The sequence below is a fragment of the Stegostoma tigrinum genome, chromosome 16, assembly GCF_030684315.1.
Source record: "Stegostoma tigrinum isolate sSteTig4 chromosome 16, sSteTig4.hap1, whole genome shotgun sequence".
Lineage (NCBI taxonomy): Eukaryota > Metazoa > Chordata > Chondrichthyes > Orectolobiformes > Stegostomatidae > Stegostoma > Stegostoma tigrinum.
Window position 1 is genome coordinate 8,440,250 of NC_081369.1, and position 23,627 is coordinate 8,463,876.

General features: G+C 46.0%; 1 protein-coding gene across 3 annotated transcripts in view; it reads left to right on the plus strand.

The window, feature by feature from the left end:
- Positions 1–23,627, plus strand: part of elmo3 (engulfment and cell motility 3) — a 122,857-nt gene that overhangs the window by 60,406 nt on the left and 38,824 nt on the right. For all 3 annotated transcript variants that reach the window (XM_059651590.1, XM_059651591.1, XM_059651589.1), the window contains 6 exons: positions 357–508; positions 4,296–4,374; positions 5,561–5,611; positions 6,165–6,287; positions 13,606–13,737; positions 22,983–23,087. In XM_059651590.1, coding sequence (XP_059507573.1) covers positions 357–508; positions 4,296–4,374; positions 5,561–5,611; positions 6,165–6,287; positions 13,606–13,737; positions 22,983–23,087 — 642 coding nt within the window. The remainder of the gene's footprint in view (positions 1–356; positions 509–4,295; positions 4,375–5,560; positions 5,612–6,164; positions 6,288–13,605; positions 13,738–22,982; positions 23,088–23,627) is intronic.

Sequence of the window (23,627 nt, forward strand, 5' to 3'; positions counted from 1 at the left end):
AGTGTGGAGACAGCTGATCCCATGCTGTCCCTGTCCTGGGAACGTTTGATTGGGGGGAGGGGTCAGTGTAGAAGGAGCTTTACACTGTATCTAATCCCATACTGTACCTGCATCTGATGGGAACAGTGCCAAGGGAGCTTTACTCTATATCTTGCTGAGCTTTTTCAGCCCTGGGAGTGTTTGATGCCAATAACTGGCCCTCAATTTAGAAAGTGTTCGGGTCTCAGTTGAGATATTACGTGCCTCGATGATGACAAAATGTGTTAAAAGAATGAGCTGTGCATTGAAAGGCTGGTGACAATTGTATGGGATGCTTGCTAATGTATCGACCTGTTTGCGGGTCTGTCTGCCCTTAGATTGCAGGGTTTGTGAACAAATCTGCAATGGATGCATCGATCCAGCAGCTTTCGTTGGCGATCCTGGAGAGTATGGTACTAAGCAGCGGCTTCCTGTTCCAGTTGGTGAAGAGCGAGGTGCCTCTGGACAGACTTATCTCTCACTTACAAGTGTGAGTAATAGTAAGACCAGATCTAGAGAGTTCCTACAACCTCATGAGCCCAACTTCCATTTTCTGGAGCCTTTGAGTAAACACAAAAATTCTTAACCCATCCGGGCCTGTCCACGTAGGCCTGAGACCTTTCACGGCCTGTTTATTTTTCCAAAAATCCCAGACTTCTTCTCGCAAACGTGAGCTGGGGCCCACCTGAAAATAAGCGCCAATCCCCACAGAGGAAATCAGTTTTAAAAACAAGTTATACTTGAGCAGAAATGTGCTAGTCCTCCATTTTAAACTAACAGGATGAGTCAGACCAGTATTCACAAGCATCACTGTTCCTTTTTTCCCTGCTGGGTAGCCTTGTGCGAAGTATAATGCTCCAGTTCCTCAACTGGAATACCTGCAGCCATTAGCATTGTTCATGCAATAAGGGTTCGATTAGATTGACTCACCAATTCATTCGTCACATCCCCACTTGTGAACTGAATAATATTAAAGGTTTGTCTGTTTGACGCTGCCCTCTATTTCAGTGTCCACTCTTTCACAGCCAAACAGCACAGAAACAGACCGTTTAGTCCAACCAATCTAAGCTGACCATAATCCCAAACTAAACTAGTCCCACCAGTCTGCACTTGGCCCACGTCTCTCCAAACCTTTCTTATTCGTGCCCTTGTCTTTTAAACGTTCCTCTGGCAGTTCATTCCATACACAAACTACCCTCTGTGTGAAAATATTGTCCCTCGTGTCTTTTGTTTTAAAATCTCTCTCCTCTCACCTCAAAAATATGCCCTCCGGATTTGAAATCCCTCACCCTCGGGCAAAGACACCTGCCATTCACCTTATCTATACCCCTCATGATTTTATAAACCTCGACAAGGCCACCCTTCAACCTCCTAAACCTCCCGGCCTCTCCGAGTCATACAGCACGGAAACAGACCCTTCAGTCCAACCAGCCCGTGCCGAACATAATTCTGAACTAAACTAGTCCCACCTGCCTGGTCCTGGCCCATATCCCTCCAAACCTCTCCTATGCATGTTCTTTTGCATGTTCTTTTACATGTTGTAACTGGACCCACATCCACCACTTCCTCAGGAAGTTCATTCCACACGCCTGACCAACATCCTGAACATGATGTGGGAAAAAAGGTTCTTCTTCGGGTTAGCGATCTGTAGCCAGTGGGTCCCACTGAAATTGGTGCTGGGCCTGCAAGCGTTTACAATACACGTTCATCACTTAGAGGAAGGTAGCAAATGTATTGTGGCCAAATTTGCAGACGACGCTAAAATAGGTGGAAAGGCAAGTTGTAAGAGGCTTACGAACAGTTTACAGAGAGAAATTATAAGTTTAAGTATGTGGCAGAAAGTTGGCAAATGGAGTATAATGTGGGAAAAGGAGATAATAATGTGTGTAGCTGGATGAACACTGCAGGCCAAGAAGCATCTCAGGAGCACAAAAGCTGACGTTTCATGGAAGGAGGATGAAAGGTCTAGGCCCAAAACGTCAGCTCTCCTGCTCCTGAGATGCTGCTTGGCCTGCTGTGTTCATCCAGCTCCACACTTTGTTATCTTGGGCTCGCCAGCATCTGCAGTTCCCATAATTATAATGTGGGAAAATACAACATTTGTTTCAGAAGGGAGAGCAAACAAATTATTTCAATATAGATAAACCACAGAAAGCTGCAATGTAACGGACTGGTGGAGGGAGGGGGGCAACTTGTGCATGAAACACAGAAAGCTAGCACACAGAGTGCAGCAGGTAATCAGGAAGGCTCATGCAATGTTGGCCCTTATTACAAAAAGTGTAAGAGTGGGGAAGCCTTACTGCAATGTACAAGGTGCTGGTGAGCCCACATCTGGGGTACTGTGAGCAGTTTTGGTCCTATTATTAAAGGCATTGGAGGCAGTTCAGAGAAGATTTGCTGGGATGATCCCTGGAATGAAAGGACTGTCGTATGAGCAAAGACTAAACAGGTTGGGACTCTACTCACTGCAGCTTAGAAGAGTGAGAGGTGAGCTCATTGAAACATCCAGGATTCTTAAGGGACTTGACAGGGTAAATGTTGAGAGGATGCTTCCCTTCATTTTAGAGTCTAGAACCTGAGGGAACGGTCTCAGAATAAAAGCAGCACCAATTTAAGACTGAGACGAGGAGGAATTTCCTCTCTCATAGGGTTTGTGAGTCTTCAGAACTGTTACAGAGTTGTGGGTTAAAGTCCTTGCATATATTTAAGGCTGAGTTAGGTTCTTGATCAATCAGAGAATCATTATGGGGGGAGGACAGGAAGGTGAGGAATGTTGGATCTGTCATGATCTTATTGAGTGGCAGAGGAGGCTGGAGGGGCTGAATGGCCTACTCTTGTTCCTGTTTCCCCAGGTCTTATTTAGCATGACAGCTCAAAGGCTATGTCTCTTTGTGAGTCCTTGCTCCTCAGGCACGCTCAGGACCATGCACTAGTCCAAGGTCCCACCTCCATTCATTTCCCACCTGGAAGTGGCCTTTCCTGGGAAGCGGGTGGAAAATCCAATGTGCGTGTGTTACATCTGGGGACCTGAAACTCCCCTCGCCATGAAGCTGGGTATCCTGGGGCTCCTGAGTCAAGCTGAGATTAATAGAATTTTGATGTTGAAGGTGATCTTGGGACAGGTTGAACCTCTCCCTCACAGTGCCATGGGAAAGCTGTTGGTCTGCTTTAACATTGACTTTACAGAGCACATACAAGCCATTCGCCCCAACTGGACTATGTCAATATTCAGGCTTCATATTGCCCTCCATCTCCTCTGCTTCAGTTAAAATCCTTCTATTCCATTCTGTCCTATACAAAGAACAGTACAGCACAAGAATGGACCCTTGAACCCTTATGGCTCAGCATATGATGCCTTATTAAACTAAAAGTCTTTTATCTCTACGTGGTCCATATCCCTCTATTCTCTGCCTATTTACATATCTACAAGATGCCTTTTAAACATTGCTGTTGTATTTGCTCCAGCACCTCCTGTGGTAGCACATTCCAGATCTCTCTCACTTACCACCATCTCTCTTTTTAAAAAAGATCTTGCTCCTCACTTCTCCTTTAAACTTATCCCCTTTTACCTCAAACCTATGTTCCCTAGTAATTGACGTTTCTACCCTGGCCTATCCATTCTATCTGTCCCTCTCAAAATTCAGTAAACTTCTATCTGGTCACCCCCCCCCCCCCTCCTCAGGCTCCAACATTCAAGTGGCAAAAAAGCAAGTTTGTCCAATTTCTCCTTCTGTCTAATACCCTCCAAACCATGCAGCACCCTGAGAAACCATTTCTGTATCCTCTTCAAAGCCTCCACGTCTTTCTGAGTATGTGGTGGCTAAAACTCTACACAATATTGCAAATGTAGCCTAACTTAAATTCTATACAGCTACAACATGACCTGCTGATTTTTATTTGCAGCACCCTAAGTGGAGGGCAGGCATGCCATATGCCTTCTTGACCACCTTATCCAACTAGTGTTTATCTACAGTCCTCTAAAGGTGTAATATGCAGGCTAATCACATCAAAGACTCGGGATGGGAGCAGGTTCCACATTCCCACCTACTATTTTTAAGAATGAGTAAAACTTTTCCTGGGATGTTCCTGTTGGGGATCTGCGCACTGGCTGGTGCTGTTGGGGTATCTGCCAGTAGGGGCTGATGTTGGAGTATCTGCCAGTAGGGGGTGCTGGTGGGGTCTCTGCCCAGTAGGAGCTGCTGGTGGGGTATCTGCGCTGTGGGGGGTGTTCGTGGGTAGCTGATCTTTTGGTGATGTCTCTCCTCCGATCTCTGCAGGACAAACCAGATGATCCAAACGAAAGCAATGGCTCTGATCATTGCCCTGCTGCTGAGTTCTAAGGAGGACGAGAGGAAGGTAAGGATACGCTAGCCTTGGCATGGTCGCTCTGTGTGTGGGCATCATACCTCACAATCTCAATGGCAGAATACTGCTCCCACTTATGAGACAACATTGGCACGGAGCCCGTGTGGACTGTCACGATGCTACAGTGCTGTGTTGCTGGTTGGGCGCTGAGGTTTAAGCACATTGACAGTGAGCAGGGACAACTTTACTCTGTAACTCAGGTTTGATCTGGGAAAGACTGTTGGAATCAGTGTGCGGTCAGTACTAACACAGCCTAGTAGGTATGACCCTTCCTCAGCACTGCTCTGTCTCTGCCCAGCACCTAATCCTTAAACCATTCAGTATAGACTGTACAAGCTGGAGCTCCGGTCCTCACTATTGTACTATCATTCAGCACTGGACCGTCCTGCCTGGCACAGGAGGACACCATTCGGCCCGTTGAACCTACTGTGCCTTTCAACACAACAAGAGTGATCCTTGACTCTACCATCACTTTCCTGCCCACTCCCCGTGTCCTGATAGTGAGTGTACACGTGGCAACAGAATTACTCTGACCGCGATGCTCCGCATGGTCAGATAGCCTGCTGGTCAAATTTCAAACCAGGATTGTTGCCCTTCAAGCGATCAGTGTTTGTGAACCCGTATCCCAGAAGGACAGAGGAAGTCCTGGCAGAGGAATGTTTGGAACAGTTGAACTGAGCATTATTAATGTGGTATTTATAACTATCCTTTACAAGTATACATTCCAACCGGAACTCCATCAACAAACACATTGACTTGGAGCCAATCTACCATCCCCTGAGAAAAAGAACAGGAAATGACATCACCAACCCAAGGAAACCTAACCAGATAAATAGAAAGCGGGACATAACACCAGCGCTTCGTCGGAGGCTCACTGATGATGTTACCTAGAATGGTGACGAAACATCTGAAAACTAACCTTCCAGCTCAGCGAGCAAACTCACATCCAGAACCTCAACCTGAGCTACAAATCTTCTCAAAACTCGCTATCCTTTACAAGTGTAATATTCTAATTCTGTCAAATCACTGAAAGCCTATTCTCGTTCAGTTACCTGAAGCTGCCCAGATTTTATCAAATCTCTGTCCCTAGGCAGCTTCAGAGAGACTAATGGACTGAAGGGTTTCTTCCATGCTATACACCTCTATGACTACAGTGTTCTTTCTTTCCCTCAATTAGGAAATGATGGACTTCCTCAATAAGAGAAACCTCAGGCAGTACATTTTCAAGGTAAAAGAGACTTCATAAAAGAGGTTTCAGCATTCAAACCGGGGTGTGGAACTGGTTAGTCACGTACAAGGGGCAATAGGGGACCGGCCGGTGCTGTCCGAGGGGTGGGGGAGCTGGCTAGTTCTGTCCAAATGGACAGGGGACAGATCGGTGCTCCCCCAGGGGAGGGAGGTACTGGACAGTCCTGTCTGAAAGGGTGGGATGATCAGTCAGTGCTGCCCAAGGGGGAGCGAGGACAGGTCAGTGCTGCCCGAGGGGGAGCGGGGACCAGTTTAATGAAACCTTAATCATGATGGACTTTCTTGGTAACTAAGGCTGACAGCGTAACCAAACTTATCACCGTAGAAGTTGGAGGAAGCCCTCTACATTCTTTCAGCAGCTTTTACCCGGGCTGTCTTTATGACATTGGAAAGTAGCAGAGCTCTGAATCCCAGACCCTGTCTCACCGTGACAGCATCAATAATGCTGTGACAGCAGTCATGTCTGTGATGTTCTGAATGTGCAGTTTTATTGGAGCTCTGATTGACTGTGTCACGTTTATGTTTCCCTGCAGAACATTATTCTGAGCTCTTCCACAATGAGAGATGAAATGGCTCACTACTTGTATGTTCTACAGTCCATTTCCCTTAACCTCCTCGAGCCCAGGACGAAGATTCCAATGGACCCTTATAATCAGGTACGTGTGGAGTTTCCAGGGACTGGCCAACAATCTGAACATCTATTAACCATGGTACGGGGACCTACAGGGGACAGACATGGAAATAGGCCATTCGGCCCGTCATTTCTATGTTCTTCATGGTCCAGGCGAGAACGCTCTTCATTTAACCTGAGAGTCATTTCAGTGAAACTGGTGATCAGAGGTATTGGTGGTTGTATATTAATTAATTACCCCTGCTTTGGGCCTACCCAATAGGAGGGGGGTGGGGAGTGACATCTTCTTGATGTCTCCCTATCACAAACACCTCCATTATTTTCAATATACTTTAGAGCTATAACTCGGCTCAGGGGAATTTGAGAACATACTTTGTGATGGATTTCAAGAAAGTGGGTTATCTCTGTAAGGGCAAGTGACCTGGTAAGCGACAGCCACATTTAGTGAGGTGGCAACAATAGAGTTTGTACTTCACTCCCATGGACAGTGTTTTGTTTTCATTCATTCATGGGATGTGGGCATCGCTGGCATTTAGTTCCTGTCCCTAATGCCCCTTGAGAAGGCAGTAGACATGTTCCAGCTTTTTGAAAGCGCTTTCTAATTACTGCCACTCCATTCCCCTCCCTTCATGTGCCTGCAATGCCCATTCTCTCTTGCCTTACATTGTATCTCCTCAGGCCGGCTTGCAGGTGTCTTCACTCCTGCGTCTCCCTTTCACCTACACATACTCCACTTTCCTCACTACTTTCTTGCCCGCAGGAAACCAAAAATGGAAGGAAAGAATAAGAAGTGAGAGATTTATGAGAATTAAGAATACATTGTAATGCCATGGTTAGGAGCTTTTATTCTGTTTGCCCATGAGGATGTTGTTGGCTGGGCCAACATTTATTACCCCTCCCTAACTATCTTTGAGAAACGCTGCCTTCTTGAACAGCTGCACCCCTTGGGATGTAGACACCCCATGCTGCTGTTTGGAGGCGGCAGAGATGGATCATCCACTCAGCACTTCTGGCTGACGACTGCTGAAAAAACTTCAGCCTTAACTTTTGCACTGATGTGCTGGGCTCTTCCATCACTGGGAAAGGGGCCATGTGTGGAGCCCCCTCCTCCAGTGAGATGTTTTATTATCCACTACCAATCACAACTTTATGTGGCAGGGCTGCAGAGCTTAGATCTGATCCATTGGTTGTGGGATGGCTTAGCTCTGTCTATCACTTGCTGCTTTTGCAGTTTGGTGTGCAAGTAGTCCTGTTTGGTGGCTTCACCAGGTTGACATCTCATCTTCACCTATGCCTGGTGCAGCTCCTGGCATACCCTCCTGCACTCTTCATTGAACCAGGGTTGATCCCCTGGTTTGATGGTAATGGTTGAGAGAGGAATATGCCGGGCCATGAGGTTTGTGCTGGAGTACAATTCTGCTGTTGATGGCCCACAGAGCCTCATGGATGCCTGGTCTTGCGTTGCTAGATCTGTTTGAAGTCTGTCCCATTGAGCACAGTGATAGTGCCACACAACACGATGGAGGTTGTTCTCAATGTGAAGGTGGGACTTGCTCTCCACAAGGCCTCTGCAGTGGTACTGATAATGGCATGGGCAGATGAATCTGCAGCTGGCAGATTGGTGAGGATGAGGTCAAATATGTGTTTCCCTCTTGTTGGTTCCCTCACCACCTGCCATAGACCCAGTCTAGCAGCTATGTCCTTTAGGCCCCGACCGGCTCGATTAGTAGCGCTGTTGCCGAGACAGTCTTGGTGGTGGACATTGAAATCCCCCACCCAGAGTACATTTTGTGTCCTGCCATCCTCTGTGTTTTCTCCAAGTGTTGTTCGACATAGAAGATTACTGATTCGTCAGCCGAGGGAGGACTGTACGTGTTAATCAGCAGGAGGTTTCCCTGCCTGTGTTAACCTGAAGCCATGAGACTTCATGAGTTCCGGAGTCCATGATAAGGATTCCTAGGGAAAATAGAAACCCCTTCTGACTGTGCTGCCACTATCAGTGGGACAGGACGTATCCAGGGGATGGTGATGGTGGTGTCCTGGGTATCGGCTGTAAAGTATGATTTTGTCATTATGATCATGTTAGTATATGAATGGGTTTGGGCATACATGTTAGTATATGAATGGGTTTGGGCATACATGTTAGTATATGAATGGGTTTGGGCATACATGTTAGTATATGAATGGGTTTGGGCATACATGTTAGTATATGAATGGGTTTGGGCATACATGTTAGTATATGAATGGGTTTGGGCATACATGTTAGTATATGAATGGGTTTGGGCATACATGTTACAGTGTGGAATATGGAATATTTCTCAGCACCCACCCTGGCACTGCAAGCCAGATCATCACAATTTACTGCATTAAAAAAAACGCATAACTTTCCCTCCAGTTTCTTTTGTAAATGATCTGAAGTCTACATCCTCTGATTACTGACCATTCTGCCACTGGAAATAGTTTCTCCTCAACTATTCTACAGAAAAAAGCCCTTCATTTTAAAAACCATTGTTGATCTTCCCTGAGCTTTCTCTGCTAGAAGCATTCCAGAGAGAATCATTGTCATTTCTCTGATCTCACTCCATGAAACTGTATTGTCTCTTCCTTGGTAACATCCCAATATATTTCGTCTTCACTTTCTCCGAGGTATTGACAACCGTGTGGTGCAGAGTTTTAAAATCTCTGCCCCAAGATTACTAATCTTCTCTATTCAGGACCCGTCATCATTTTGTACATTTTAATTCAACCTCCCCTCAGCCTCCTCCGTTCTGAAGCCTATCCAGTCTTCTCTTAACATAGACCTTCGGCCCACGATGTTGTGCCAAACATTACACCAAATTGAACTAATCCCTTTTGCCTGCCCTTGGTCCATGTCCCTCCTTTCCTATCATATCCATGTGCTTATCTAAAAGTCCCTTAACTGCCCCTATCATAGCTGCCTCCACCACCACCCCTGGTAGCTCATTCCACACTCCTACCACTCTCTGAGTAAAAAAACTTGTCCCTCGCATCTCCTTTGAACTATCCTCCTCTCACCTTAAATGCATGCCCCTAGTATTAGACATTCTTGTCGCTAAACTTCTCCAGCCCTGGTCACATCCTCGTAGACTTCCTCTCAAAAGTGTTGTGACTGAGATTAAGTATTGAACTACAGCGAGTTAAGCACAATATACCTTCCGTCCACCTTCATACATCATGAGAGAGCTGCTGCCCTGGGAATTGGTTTATAAATGATTAGTATAACTTGTTCTCTTTTGTATTCTGTTCTGAAAGCCAAGGATCTGGTATGTTGCGTAGCCTGAGCAGACACCCTGTGAGATGGATGTGTGAACATCTTACCATTCCTGCAGCACCTTCAATAGTGAACCGTATAATTGCTCGTCTGTGTTCATCCCCCAACACTGTTTATGCTTGCACTGAGTGACCTGAAATGTAACCAGTCTCTACTTTCAACTGAATTGCTTTAGAATCCACTTCACTCTTATGTCAAAAGATAAAATGATGCCAGTCAAGTCCACGTAGATCAAACAGATCCTAATATTGATTCTGGTCACGTTCCTCTATCCTGTATCTCCGCAGTCTGAAAAACAACTGTTCAATACTCCTCTTGGCCTCTATCTCAGAGCCAATCTCAAATCCACTCTGTCACTGTCCCTTTAATCCCATGGGCTCTGGTGACCTCTAATTTTATGATACCTTAGTCCCTCTGTTTGCTGTGCTCAGCTGGTGTTACCTTTTTCTATCTTCAAGGGGATGTGTCAGTTCAACAGATTAATTGCAATGCAATTCACACATTGACAACGGAAGTAAGTCTCATTCGCAGTTGACTGGGCCTGAGTGATCTGTGTTTGCAAAGCTTCATTGCAGATAGGGATTGCAAGAATACCTTTGGACCCAGTCACAGTGCAGGAGAGTGGAAGCAATCTATTAATTGTGAAAATGTTTGCAAGTTTTAAAATTTTTTTGTGGAGCATGGGCAACACTAGCTCGTTCAACATTTGTTGCACGTCCCTAGTTGTCCTTGAGATGGTGGTGGTGAGCTGCTGTAGTGTACATGCTGTAGGTTAACCCTAATGCCTTAAGGGAGGGAATTCCAGGATTTTGACCCAGCGACAGTGAAAGAACGGTGATATATTTCCAAGTCAGGATGGTGAGCGGCTTGAGTGGATCTCGAAGGTGGTGGTGTTCCCATGTGTCTGCAAGTGGTCGTGCTGCTTGGCCTGCTGTGTTCATCCAGCTTCGCACTTTATTATCGTGGGTTTGGAAGGTGCTGTCTGAGGATCTTTGAATTCCTGCAGTGCATCTTGTAGACAGTACACACGGCTGCTACTGACCATCGGTGGTGGGGGGAGTGGATGCTTGTGGATGTGGTTCCAATCAAGCGGGCTGCTTTGTCCTGGACGGTGTCTAGCTTCTTAAGTGTTGTTGTGGCTGCACTCATCCAGGCAAGTGGGGAGTATTCCATCACAATCCTGACCTGTCTCTTGTTGAAGGGTGGACAGGCTTTGGGAGGCAGGAGCTGAGTTGCTTGCTGCAGTATTCCCAGCATCGTGTAGACACTGTGTTCATGCGGTGAGCCCAGTTGAGTTTAGGCCAATGATAACCCCAAGGATGTTGATAGTGGGGGATTCAGTGATGGTAACATCATTGAACATCAAGGGGCAGTGGTTAGATTGTCTCTTATTGGAGATGGCTGTTGCCTGGCATTTGTGTGGGGTGAACGATACTAATTCAGTGCAATGGATATATTAAGCCTTAGAGGGGTCAGAAAAGATTTACTGAGATGTTGCCGGGTCTGGAAGGTTTGAGTTATAAGGAGAGGCTAGATAGACTGGGACTCATTTCACTGGAGTGTAGGAGGTGATAAAACTTGTAGATGTTTACAAAATCATGATGAGTATAAATAGAGTTAATGGTAGGTGTCTTTTCTCTGGATGGGGATTTCAAGACTGGGAGGATATTTTTAAAGGTGAGAGGAGAAAGATTTATAGAAGACATGCAGGTCATATGTTTTACACAGAGGGTGGAATAAACATCCTGAAGAAATGGTATATGCAGGCACAGATAGATTATTTAAAAGGCATTTGAATACATACATGAATAGGAAAGGTCTGGAGGGATATAGGCCTGAGAGAGGCAGATGGTTTAGTCTGTCTTGGCTTGGTTTGAGATTGTGTTCGGTGTTGACTGGTTGGACCGAAGGGCCTGTTTCCATGCTGTATGACTTTATGAATCTGTAATAGTTCACAGACACTTATGTCAAAATATCCGGCATTCCCCTTAACTTCAGTGCCCACGAGGTTACCACACCCAGAACAGGGCAGTGGAGAAACAGCAGGAGAGTGGCCCCAGTTAACACAGTACCCAACATAATGGGCCGAATGGCATCCTTTTGTGCTGTACCTGTTCTGTGATTTGCACCCTGTGCTGAGTCAGCACACCCATCACCTCAGGGACAATATATTTCACACTCTGTCTCGGAATCAAGCTGAATCTGTGTGTACGTGACAGAGTGCTGCATCAGAAGTGACATCTTTCCCATTGTTCGCTTGAACGCAGATGATCCCGTTTACAGAAGAGCAGGACCTATTTCCCTGTGTCCGCTCACCCTAACACCCAAAGCAGGTTATTTATCTCAGTTGCTGCTTCCTGGATTTTATTCTGTGCAGTGATCCGTTACTTCCCCAATATCACAATAATGAGTGCATTTCTAATGTAGCTGGCTAGTTATGGCTTTGGACGGGAACGTTGCTACGTAAATGCAAGTTCTTTCTTTGGCCTCGGTGTTGTGGGGTGAGGAGGAGAATAATTAACCAAGGTTTCTGCAGATCAGTGCTGCCCCATGCCATGTGGGGTGAGGACAGGTACGCTCACTGAAATCCCTTGTCCAGGCCCATGTGTGAAGGATGCTGTTCTCCAGGTCCTACAGCATCACCAGGAGATTTGTATCCTAGCAAGAGCTAGTTCCTTCAAGAGAAATGATAAGGCCAGGGATAAAAGGAATGGATCTCATTCAGAGTGGGGCAAGATGTCAAATGTGCAAATCTCACCCTGTCCAACCGAACACGACCTCCACACCGACTCCCAATCCCACAATTTCACTCTTCGGATAAGCCCGAGATTCGTGACAGCCTATGTAAGTGATTGAGCTCAGACTGTGAACTCCTGTTGCTGTGAACTCCTTTGCACTGTCTGAAGATGCTCACTTAAGCTGCCATATTCTGCCTGTATCCTATCAAATAGCTCACCCTGGATCTGGTCCCAAATGCCGTTTAAGCGGTTTATTTTTACAATTATTGCTGTTCATTCCAAACCACTTCCTTTGAAGGTGACATCCTGATTTAAGTTTTCTTGAATCCTTTGAAGAATTACTAACCTGAGCACTTTTCAGCAATATTCCATGTCTTTGCTGCCAGTAGGAGGAGGGGCCAGCTAGCTTAGTTGGCCAGACAGCAAGTTTGTAATACAGAGCAATGCCAACAATATGGATTTAATTCCCGAACAAGCAGAGGTTACTATGAAGGACTCTGGTTGTCAACCACCACCGGTTATCTCTCTCGAATGAGAGAGTAGCCCTATGGTCCGGTAGGACTGTGGAAACTTTACTACCAGTGATAGTTTAATTAATGGATTATCTCTCAATTCTGCAGTAATGGACCCCTCTACCATTGGCTAACCACTAAACCTTAATCACTCATGTGTGATCATGTTAGCCTCTCAATTCTCTACGCAAGCACTTCTAACACAAACACTAAACGACATAGGGGCAGACGTAAGCCACTCGGCCCATTCCATTTTCTCCACCATTCGACGAGGTCGTGGCTGATCTGATCATTTTGAACTCTGCTTTCCTGCCTTTTTGCCTTGTTTCTCTGACTGATGAAAAATCTATCTCAGCCTCAAATATAGCTCAGCCCCGCTGTCTGAAGTAAAGCATCCTACAGTTTCGGCACCCACTGAGAGAGGAAATTCCTCCTTATCTCTGTCTTTGGTGTGTGACCCCTTATTCTAAGATGGTGCCGTCTGGTGCTAGGATTTCCCACAAAGGGAAACAACCTCTCCACATCTACCTTGTCAAGTCCCCTAAGATTCTTAAATGTTCCTGTCATTATTCTGAGCTCCAAGCACAGGCTCACCCTGCCCTCCTAAGACAGTGAACCTTCGCTGGATTCCTGCCAATGCCAGTAGAGAGCTGAGGTTAAAGCTTTGTTTCCTACCTCCAAGACCAGCCCTCACAACGTCGCCACTGTAATATCCAGCCAGACCACCCACATTACTAGCCACCGAAATTCCATGCTTCACCTCCATGTCCGTAATTGTTTGCCTCTTTATTTTCCCTTTAGGAGCAGAGGGATATGGTCCACAGGCTACGTCAAGCAGCCTTTGAGTCTGATGCTGATGGCTCTCCTGGAAACTTCAACGCAGACCGGCGGAAATCTTTGTGCGCCAGAGAGTTCAAGAAGCTTGGCTTTCCTGTGAGTCGAAGCAGAACTTTTCTCCTTTTGGGGGAGCCACATTGTGTGCTGTATTTCAGAGCAACTACATATGCCCGTACCCACGCAGCCTCAAGGGAACAGTACCCCCCAAGCACAGGGTGATGTAGTTTCTTGGCTCAACACCGTAGCTGGTATAATAGGGTCGGATTGCTACATGTTAACTGCCGTTACACAAAGCACAAACATCGATCAGGTTCTTATTGAACCAGATGTCTAGAAGTTTATTAACCACCCCAACTACTCAGATAACCATAATATCACAGGCTAGCATATCATCTCTGCTCACTGACGGTACTAAATGTCACATACACATAACTGACTGGCTGAATACATGTCACAGGAATGGCATGGTGGCTCAATGATTAGTACTGCTGCTTTGCAGTGCCAGGGACCCACCGTCGGGCGACTGTCTGTGTGGTGTTTGCACGTTCTCCCCATGTCTGAGTGAGTTTCCTCTGGGTGCTCCAGTTTCCTCCCACAGTCCAAAGCTCTGCAGAGTAGGGTGGATTGGCCGTGCTAAATTGCCCACAGCATCCAGGGAAGTGCAGGCGAGGTAGGTTAGCCATAGGAAATGCATGGTTACGGCGATAGGGTAGGGGGTGGGGCATGTTCTTTGGAGGAGGAGTGTGGACCCGATGGGCTGAATGGTCTGCTTTGATACTGTAGGGATTCCATAAAACAAGATGATCCAGATACTTTCATACTGGCATGTCGCATCGTGATGTCATGTAATTGTCTTAAAGGTACACTGCCTGTCAGGTCCAATATCAGGTCCAGAATCAATAAAATAACAGAATACAGGGAAAGTTGCGGCTTTTTGTCCTCTCTGACCAGTTTTTCTTACGTTTTAAAATACGAAGACCAATCTGGGAGCAGTCATATCTGGGTCAGATGCAGTATCGACAGTCAAATAACAGTATCTAATCATGTCACACCCCAAATCCATTACCTTCATAGCAACTTAAAAATGCAGGGTCACTTTGGTCGAATCGTCATTTCTGAGTTGAATGCAATTTTTGTCAAATTCGGCAAAGGTATGACATTAATGCCCCAGCAAAAACTTAGCAGTGATATTGTTAAATGAGTGTTTTATGGTGAGATTGAAATGTATTGAAGGAAGTGCCATTAGTTCACACTATTGATACATGATCCATGCCTGACCTGATTTTTTATATAACCAGCTAACCTGCTGCTCCAGATTGGAGCCAAATTCAAGGGTTTTAAGAGCCTTAGTAAACCCTTCCTCATTATTTTCTTGCTTTAACTCACGCTCTGTAAATGGGCATCATTGAGTGAGTTGATAGCTATTGCCCGTCCCTGGTTTTTATACAGTTGAGTGGCTTGCTCGGTCTGTCACTTTAGTGAAAGACTGGCCAGTTTCCCATCAGGGGCATTTAGGGACCCATTGAGAACCTATAACCTTGTTCCTGCTCCCAGGTTTTAATCAAACATAATTCAGCTTCCCAGACTGATAGGGCGGGGACTGAGTTTGAGTTCATCTGGGGTCAGTCCTCATCCAGTGATGTAACTTGCACAGTTATTGATCCAGGAATTGCAGTGTTATAGATTCACCCACCAGCCACAATTGTTCATCCCGACTTGGCCCCAGTTGCCGATTAAAGGTCATTTCTAAAGTCAGAGAGTCATACAGCTCGGAAACAGACCCTTCGGTCCAACCCATCCACGCTGAACATAACCCCAAACTAAACTGGTTCCACCTGCCTGCTTCTGGCCCATATTCCTCCAAACTATTCATGCACTTGTCCAAATACCTTTTAAACTGTACCCATATTCCACCCTTTGCTCTGGCATTTCATTCCACACAAGCACCATTCTGTCTCTTTAAAAAATGCCCCCATGTCTTTTTTCCTCTTCTCACCCTAAAAATATGCTCCCCAGTCATGATTTTCCCCATCCTAAGGAAGAGATGCCTGTCATTCACCTTATCTATGCCCCTCATGATTTTATAAACCTCTATAAGGTCAGCCCTCAGCCTCCTACACTCCCATGATAAAAGTCCCAGCCTATCCAGCCTCTCCTTATAACTCAAACCCTCCATTCCCGCCAACATCCTGGTAAATCTCTCTTCCTTCCTATAACAGTGACCAGAACTGAGCATAGTACTCCTGAAGAGACCTCACTAATGTGCAATTTGCCCCATACTTTCTGAAGAGGTATACTGTAAAATGTCACATTTTCCTTTGTTTTTATTTGTAATGGGATGTGATTGTAAAGCCATTACTTATTGCCCAGACCTTAAGTGTCCTTGAGAAGTTGGCAGTGATCCATTCTGTGACACTGCTGCAATCTGTGTGGTGAATATAGACCAACAGTGCTGCCTGGTGGCCAATTCAGTGAAGAAGGAACAGCAATGTAGTTCCATCTCGGGATAATGATCACTTGTACGCGGTGGTGTTCCTTCAGCATAGGCGGGTTAGGTCAATGATAACCCCAGGGTACTAATGGTTGGGAGACTGATGATGGTACTGTCACTGAATGTCAAAGAGAATTGGTTGAACTCGGTATTGTTTAAGTACTTTGCATTTGTGTGCCACAAATGTTACCTTCTACCTTTTATCCTGAGCTTGGATATTGTCCAAATAGTGCTGAATGTGGATGTGGGCTGCTTCAGGATCTGAAGAGTCGCAAATGGAGCTGAACATTGTGCAATCATTGGCGAACATTCCCACTTCTGCCCTTATGGTGGAGGGAAGGTCATTGAAGCAGCTAAAGATGATTGGGCCTAGGACACTACCCTGAGGAACTCCTGCGGAGATGTCCTGGAGCTGAGATGACTGACCTCTAATAATGGCAGCCATCTTCCTACATGTCGGGTATGACTCCAACCAGTGGAGAGTTTGCCCCCAATACCCATTGACTCCAGTTTTGCTAGGACTCCTCAATGCCATATTTGGTCAAATGCAGCTTGATGTCAAGGGCTGTCACTCTCACCTCTGGAATTAAGATGTTTGACCCATGTTTGAACCAAGGCTGTAACAAAGTCAGGAGCTGAGTGGCCCTGGCAGAACCCAAACTGGGCGTCACCGAGCAGCTTAACAAAGTGTGGAGCTGGATGAACACAGCAGGCCAAGCAGCATCTTAGGACCACAAAAGCTGACGTTTCGGGCCTAGACACTCCTAGCTCGACCTAGGGAACAAGGTTAGCTTAGAGAAGGTATGAAGGGAAACTAAGACTATAATTAGAGAAAGATACAAGTTCATGTCAGGCACATTGGACAGGGGATATGGGTAACTTCAAGGGAAGATTGACCCAGTGCATCATTGGAAGGATAGAAAACCATAAAGGATATTATTAGTAGTTTTCTTTCTCCTCTCTTTCAAATCTGCCATCACCAATACTCAATATTAAAAATAAAAGTAAAACACAGAATAGTACAACGCAGGATCGGGCCCTTTGGCCCACAATGCTGTGCTAAACATTATGCCAAATTAGACTAATCCCTCTGCCTGCCCTTGGTCCATATCCCTCCGTTCCTTGCACATTCATGTGCTTATCTAAAAATCTCTTAAACACCCTTATTGTACCAGCCTCCACCACCAACCCTGGCAGTGCGTTCCAGACTCCTATCACTCTCTGGGTAAAACACTTGCCCCTCACATCTCCTCTGAACTTTCCCCTCTCACCTTACATTCATGCCGCCTAGTGTTAGACATTTCGAATCTGGGGGGAAAAAATTCTAACTGTCAACCCTGTCTTTGCATCTCATAATTTTATTGATTTCTATCAAGTCTCCCCTCAGCCTCCACCGCACCAGAGAAAACAACCCAAGCTTTTCTGAGATAACACGGTGTAGAGCTGGATGAACACAAGCAGCATCAGAGGAACAGGAAGGCTGACGTTTCGGGTCTGGACCCTTCTTCAGAAAAAATGCTTTTCTCACCTCTCATTATAGCTTATATCCTCTAATCTAGGCAGCATCCGGGTAAACCTCTTCTGTACCCTCTCCAAAGTCTCCACATCCCTCCTGTCATGTGGCGACCAGAATTGAATGCAATTGTCTAAGTGTGGCCTAACCAAAGTCTTATAAAGCTACAATATAACATCCTGACTCTTGTACTCAGTTTCCCGACCAATAAAGGCAAGTATGCTATATGCCTCCTTTACCACCCTACCTACTTGTGTGGCCATACAGCTGACCACACCATCCTCCTCAACATGTCCCCACCGTGTGGCACTGTGCTTACCTTGTCCCATTCCCAGCCGAATGCTCCTATCGCTGTTCCCACACTGTTACCTCTGAAATTAGCTACTCGTTGTCCCTCGATGCCATCTCCCCAAAATACAGCACCAATTTCCAGATGTACACAGGCAAAGCCTATCTCTCCCTCCCCACCACCACCTCTCTCCCGATTCCTCCGTTGTTTGGAAATGGTCTGACTTGACATGCCATAGCAGATGAAACCTTTCTCGTCGAAAAACTGCGAAGACAAAAGTAATTTCCTTTGGTCCCTGCCACAAACTCCAGTGCCTATCCAGCTACTTCATTATTCTTACTGACAGCAGTCTGTGATGGCAGTGGACTGGGCGTGTATATTCTGGCGCTGAGGGATGGTTTCTTGCCCTATCATTATAACAGTTTCCTACTCCCCAATATGACTCAACTCAGCCTTGGTTTCATTCCACCGGTCCCATAAACCTTATTTCGGTCTTTCTCGCCCCTATTTCTGTGGACTCCTGGCTAGCCTCCCATTGTCCTTTGTAATGAACATAACCCTGCTGCCCATCTTCCCTGAACACTCTAAAGCAATGCCTTGATTCTAACTCCCCAGTTCTGTACTCTCCTCTGGTTCTTTTACCATCCAAGATAACTGTGGTCTGCAAATTTTGACCTTCAAAGTGTCCCCAGTTTGAACAGTTTCACAATTGGTCAGTTTGCCTTCAGGTACCAAGGCAGCAAACCTTGGAAATTTTTCCTACAACACCACATCACCCCAACCCCCGCCCAAAAAAAACCTCTCCACCTCTCTACCTTCTTCTCCTCTTGAAAAGAGTCTTCTAACTTAGCTCATTCACCGAGCTTGGTCCTTTGCCCTTCGATCTTCTTAAGTGGATCTCACTCCCGTTTCATTGAATCTCACAGCCATGGCTTATTGCCACACTAAAGGCCTGACTGACCCCTTGCTGGAAAAGGAAGGTGGGGGGAGAGCAGGGCTTGGGGGACTTGAGAATGACGACCTGTGAATCCGCACTGCAGTGTAAAGCAGGCTTCTTAAAGATGAGAGAGAAAAATCTACTTGTATCTAGCTTCCTCTCTCAAGCTCATAAGACTATAAGACATAGGAACAGAATGAGACCATGCACGCCAGTGATTCTGCTTCACCATTCAATCACATCTGATATGTTTCTCAGTCCCATTCTCCTGTCTCCTCCTCATAACCCTTGATCCCCTTAACAATTGAGAACCTATCTGTCTCTGTCTTAAAGACACTCAATGACTTGGCCTCCACAGCCTTCACCACCCTCTGGCTGAAGAAATTCCTCCCCATTTTGGTTCTAAAGTGTCGTGCCTTCACTCTGAGAATGCGCCCTTGGTTCCTAGTCTCTCCTACTGGTGGAAATAGAAATGGAAATAGAAACAGGGAGGGTGGTAAAAGAGGCGGCAAAGTGGCATTGCTAGTCAGGGCTAGTACAGCAGCTACTGAAAGGCAGTTCGAGAATTATATGTCTACAGAGTCAGTTTGGGTTGAGGTCAGGAACAAGAAAGGAGCAGTCATTTTGTAGGGGGTTTTTTACAGACCGCTTAATAGTTGCAGAGAAGTGGAGGAGCGGATTGGGAGGCAGATACTGGAAAGGTGCAGAGGTCACAGGGTTGTTGTCCTGGGTGACTTTTACTTTCCAAATATTGATTGGAAGCATTTTAGTTGTAATAGTTCAGATGGAGTGGATCTTGTCCAGTGCATTCAGGAAGGATTCCTGACACAGTATGTAGATAGACCGACACGAGGAGAGGCCACTTTGGATTTGATGCCTGGCAATGAACCGGGCCAAGTGTTAGACCTGTAGATAGGAGAGCATTTTGATGGTAGCGATCATAGCTCCGTTACTTTTACAATAGTCATGGTAAAGGATTGGTACATACAGCAGGGTAAGGTTTATAATTGGGAGAAGGGTAATTATAATTGTTAGGCAAGGACCGGATAAACATAAAATGGGAACAGATGCTGTCAGGGTGGACGCTGGGAAGTTGTTTCCATTAGGTGGGGAGACTAGGACTCGTGGGCACAGCCTTAAAATTAGAGGGGGTAAATTTAAAGCAGAAATGAGGCGACATTTCTTCAGCCAGAGAGTGGTGGGCTTGTGGAATTCATTGCCACGGAGTGCAGTGGAGGCCGGGACATTGGACGCCTTCAAGGCAGAAATCGACAAATTCTTGATCTCACAAGGAATCAAGGGCTACAGGGAGAGTGCAGGGAAGTGGAGTTGAAATGCCCATCAGCCATGATTTAAATGGCAGAGTGGACTTGATGGGCTGAATGGTCTTACTTCCACTCCTATGTCTTATGAGAGAGCACTATTGAAATGTGGAGATTGCTTAAGGAATGCATACTGCATGTGCTTGACATATTTGTCCCTAGCAAGCAGGGAAGATGCGGTCGAGTGAGGGAGCCTTGGTTCTCAAGAGAGGTCGAATGACTGGTTGAGAGGAAGAAAGATGCTTGCATAAAGTTGAGGAAACAAGGAATGGAAAAGACTCTAGAGGGATACAAGTTAACCAGGAAGGAGCTGAAGAGAGGGCTTAGGAGAGCTGTAAGGGGGCATGAGAAAACCTTGGCGGATAGGATCAAGGAAAACGTCAATACACGTACGTGAGGAACAAGAGAATGAGCAGAGAAAGGGTAGGGCCAATCAAGGGTTGTAAAGGGAATTTGTGCACGGAGCCTAAAGAAATTGGAGAGGTCCTTAATGAATACTTTTCTTCGGTATTCACAACTGAGAGGGACCTAGTTGTACAGGAGGACAGTGTGAAACAGGCTGGTAGGCTAGAGGAGGTGGATGTTAGCTAAGAAGGTGTGCTAGGAATTTTGAGGAACTTGAAGATAGATAAATCCCCTGGGCCTGATGGGACTTCTCCAAGGATTCTATGGGAAACGAGAGAAGAGATCGCAGGGCCTTTGGCGATGATCTTTTCATCCTCACTGTCCATGGGTACAGTGCCGGACGATTGGAGAGAGGCAAACGTCATTCCCATGTTCAAAAAAGGGAATAGGGATAACCCTGGAAATTACAGGCCAGTTATTCTTACGTCAGTGCTGGGCAAATTATTGGAAAGGGTTCTGAGCGATAGAATTTATGATCACTTGGATAGGTTTAATTCGTGATAGTCAGCATGGATTTGTGAGGCGTAGATCATGCCTCACAAACCTTATTGAATTTGAAGAGGTGACCAAACACTTGGATGAAGGCAGAGCAGCGGATGTGGTATACATGGATTTAAGTAAGGCGTTTGACAAGGTTTCCCCATGGTAGGCTCATGCAGAAGGTAAGGAGGCATGGGATAGGGGGAAATGTGGCAGATTGGATTCAGAATTAGCTGACCCTTAGAAGACAAAGGCTGGCAGTGGACGGAAAATATTCAACATGGTGCTCATTTGCAAGGGGTGTACCACAGGGATCTGTTCTGGGTCCTCTTCTATTTGTAATTGTTATAAATTATTTGGATGTCAGAGTGGAAGGGTGAATTAGTAAGTTTGCGGACTATACGAAGGGCGTTCTGTTGTGCATAGTGCGGAGGGCTGCCCTATGTTACAAAGGCACATTGATAGGATGCAGGGCTGGGCTGAGAAGTGGCAGATGGAGTTTGACCCTGAAAAGTGTGAGGTGATTCATTTTGGAAGGACAAACTTAAAAGCAGAATATAGGGTTAACGGAAAAATTCTTGACAGAGTGGAGTAACAGAGAGATCTTGGGGTTCATGTCCACAGTTCCCTGAAAGCTGCCACCCAGGTGGATAGAGATGTTAAGAAAGTGTATGGCGTGTTAGCTTTCATTTAATGGAGGGATTGAGTTCAAGAGCCGTGAAGTTATGCTCCAGCTATACAAAACCCTGGTTCGGCCACATCTGGATTACTGTGTCCAATTCTGGTCACCTCATTACAGGAAAGATGTGGAAGCGTTGGAAAAGGTGTAGATGAAATTTACCAGGATGTTGCCTCGAATGGAGGGAAGGTCTTATGAGGAAATGTTGAGAGAGCTATGGCTTCACTCTTTAGAACGACAAAGGATGAGACGTGACTTGATAGATGTGTACAAAATGATCAGACGTATAGATAGAGTGGACAGCCAGAGACCTTTTCCTAGGGTGGAGGTAGCTATTACGAGGGGGCATAGTTTTAAAGTGAGTGGAGGTAGATATAGGGGAGACGCCAGAGGTAGGTTCTTTACTCAGAGAGTGGTAGGGGTGTGGAATGCATTGCTGGAGAGGGTAGTGGAATCAGCTCATTTGGGGCATTTAAATGGCAAATAGATAGGCATATGGATGATAGTATAAGGTAGGGGTGGATGTTAGATGACCTTAGGTTGAGGGTAAAAGTTTGGCACAATATCGTGGGCTGAAACGCCTGTACTGTGCTGTACTGTTCTATGTTCTATGAAACATCTTCTCCACCTAACTGTATGCAGCGCTCTCAGTATTTTGTAAATTTCAATCAGACTCCTCCTCATCCTTCTAAACTCTGTTGAGTTCAGACCTTGAGTTCTCAACTGCTCCTCATAACAAGCCTTTCATCTCCAGGATCATTCTTGTGAATCCCCTCTGGACACTCTTCAAGGCCAGCACGTCCTTCCTTAGATATAGGGCCCAAAACTGCTCTCAATATTCAAAATGTGGTCTGACCAGAGACTTCTACAGCCTCAGCCTTATACTCTAGCCCCTTCAAAATGAATATCTACATTTCACTTGCCTTCCCAACTGCCAGCTGAAGCTTCATGTTGACCTCAAGAGAATCCTGAACTGGGACTCCCAAGTCCTTTTGTGCTTCAGATTTCTGAAGCCTTTCCCCATTTAGAAAATAGTCTACGCCTCTATTCTTCCTACCAAAGTGCATAACCTCCCACTTTCCCTGACTGTATTCCATCTGCCGCTCCCTTGTTCACTTTCCTAGCCTGTCCAAGTCATTCTACAGCCTCCCTGTCTCCTCAACTTTACTTGTCCCTGCACGTATACTTGTGTCATCCCTAGATGCGTTGTTCTTTCCTCCTGCAGAACAGTGCCAACCCCTCCTTGGACTTCAGCCGAACACCACCTGGCCTCCTACCTCTGGATAATATGACTTACTTTGCCACGCACCACACTGATGCCTATAACAGGGTAAGTTGGCACTCTCCTCTTACTGCATTCCACGAGAAACCAGCGGTCGGCCCTGTTTAAAATTTACACTACCACTTGGTTTGCACTGGTTTCCATTTGTGAGGGAACCATTACCTTGAATTGTAGGAGGCTGAGTCAGAGGCAGTTGATGCTCTGGGGAAGAGGTGGTTATTGGTGTGAATTGTGACTGAATGGCAGTGTGACATGGAAATGTTGTCGAGTCTTTTACATACCCTTGGGGAGATAACCGAACTCAGGCGTCCCAACCAGATAACTGAGTCGAGGTCCCCCTACTCCCACCGAGTCTGCATTGCTGTGACAACATACACTTTTACATCCATGTTGTATCCAGGAGTCATGGAGAGTGACGGTAGAGGCTCCAATTTCTTGCCATCACCATGACTGACCAGCAGTCTGTCCCACTCTGACCACCTGCTGTTGTTGATGCATTGAAAACATTGATATTCAAAATGTGTTGCCATGTTATAAGCGCGTCTTTTCTGAACGTCCAGTCCTGATATGGGATTCGAAGTTAATGCT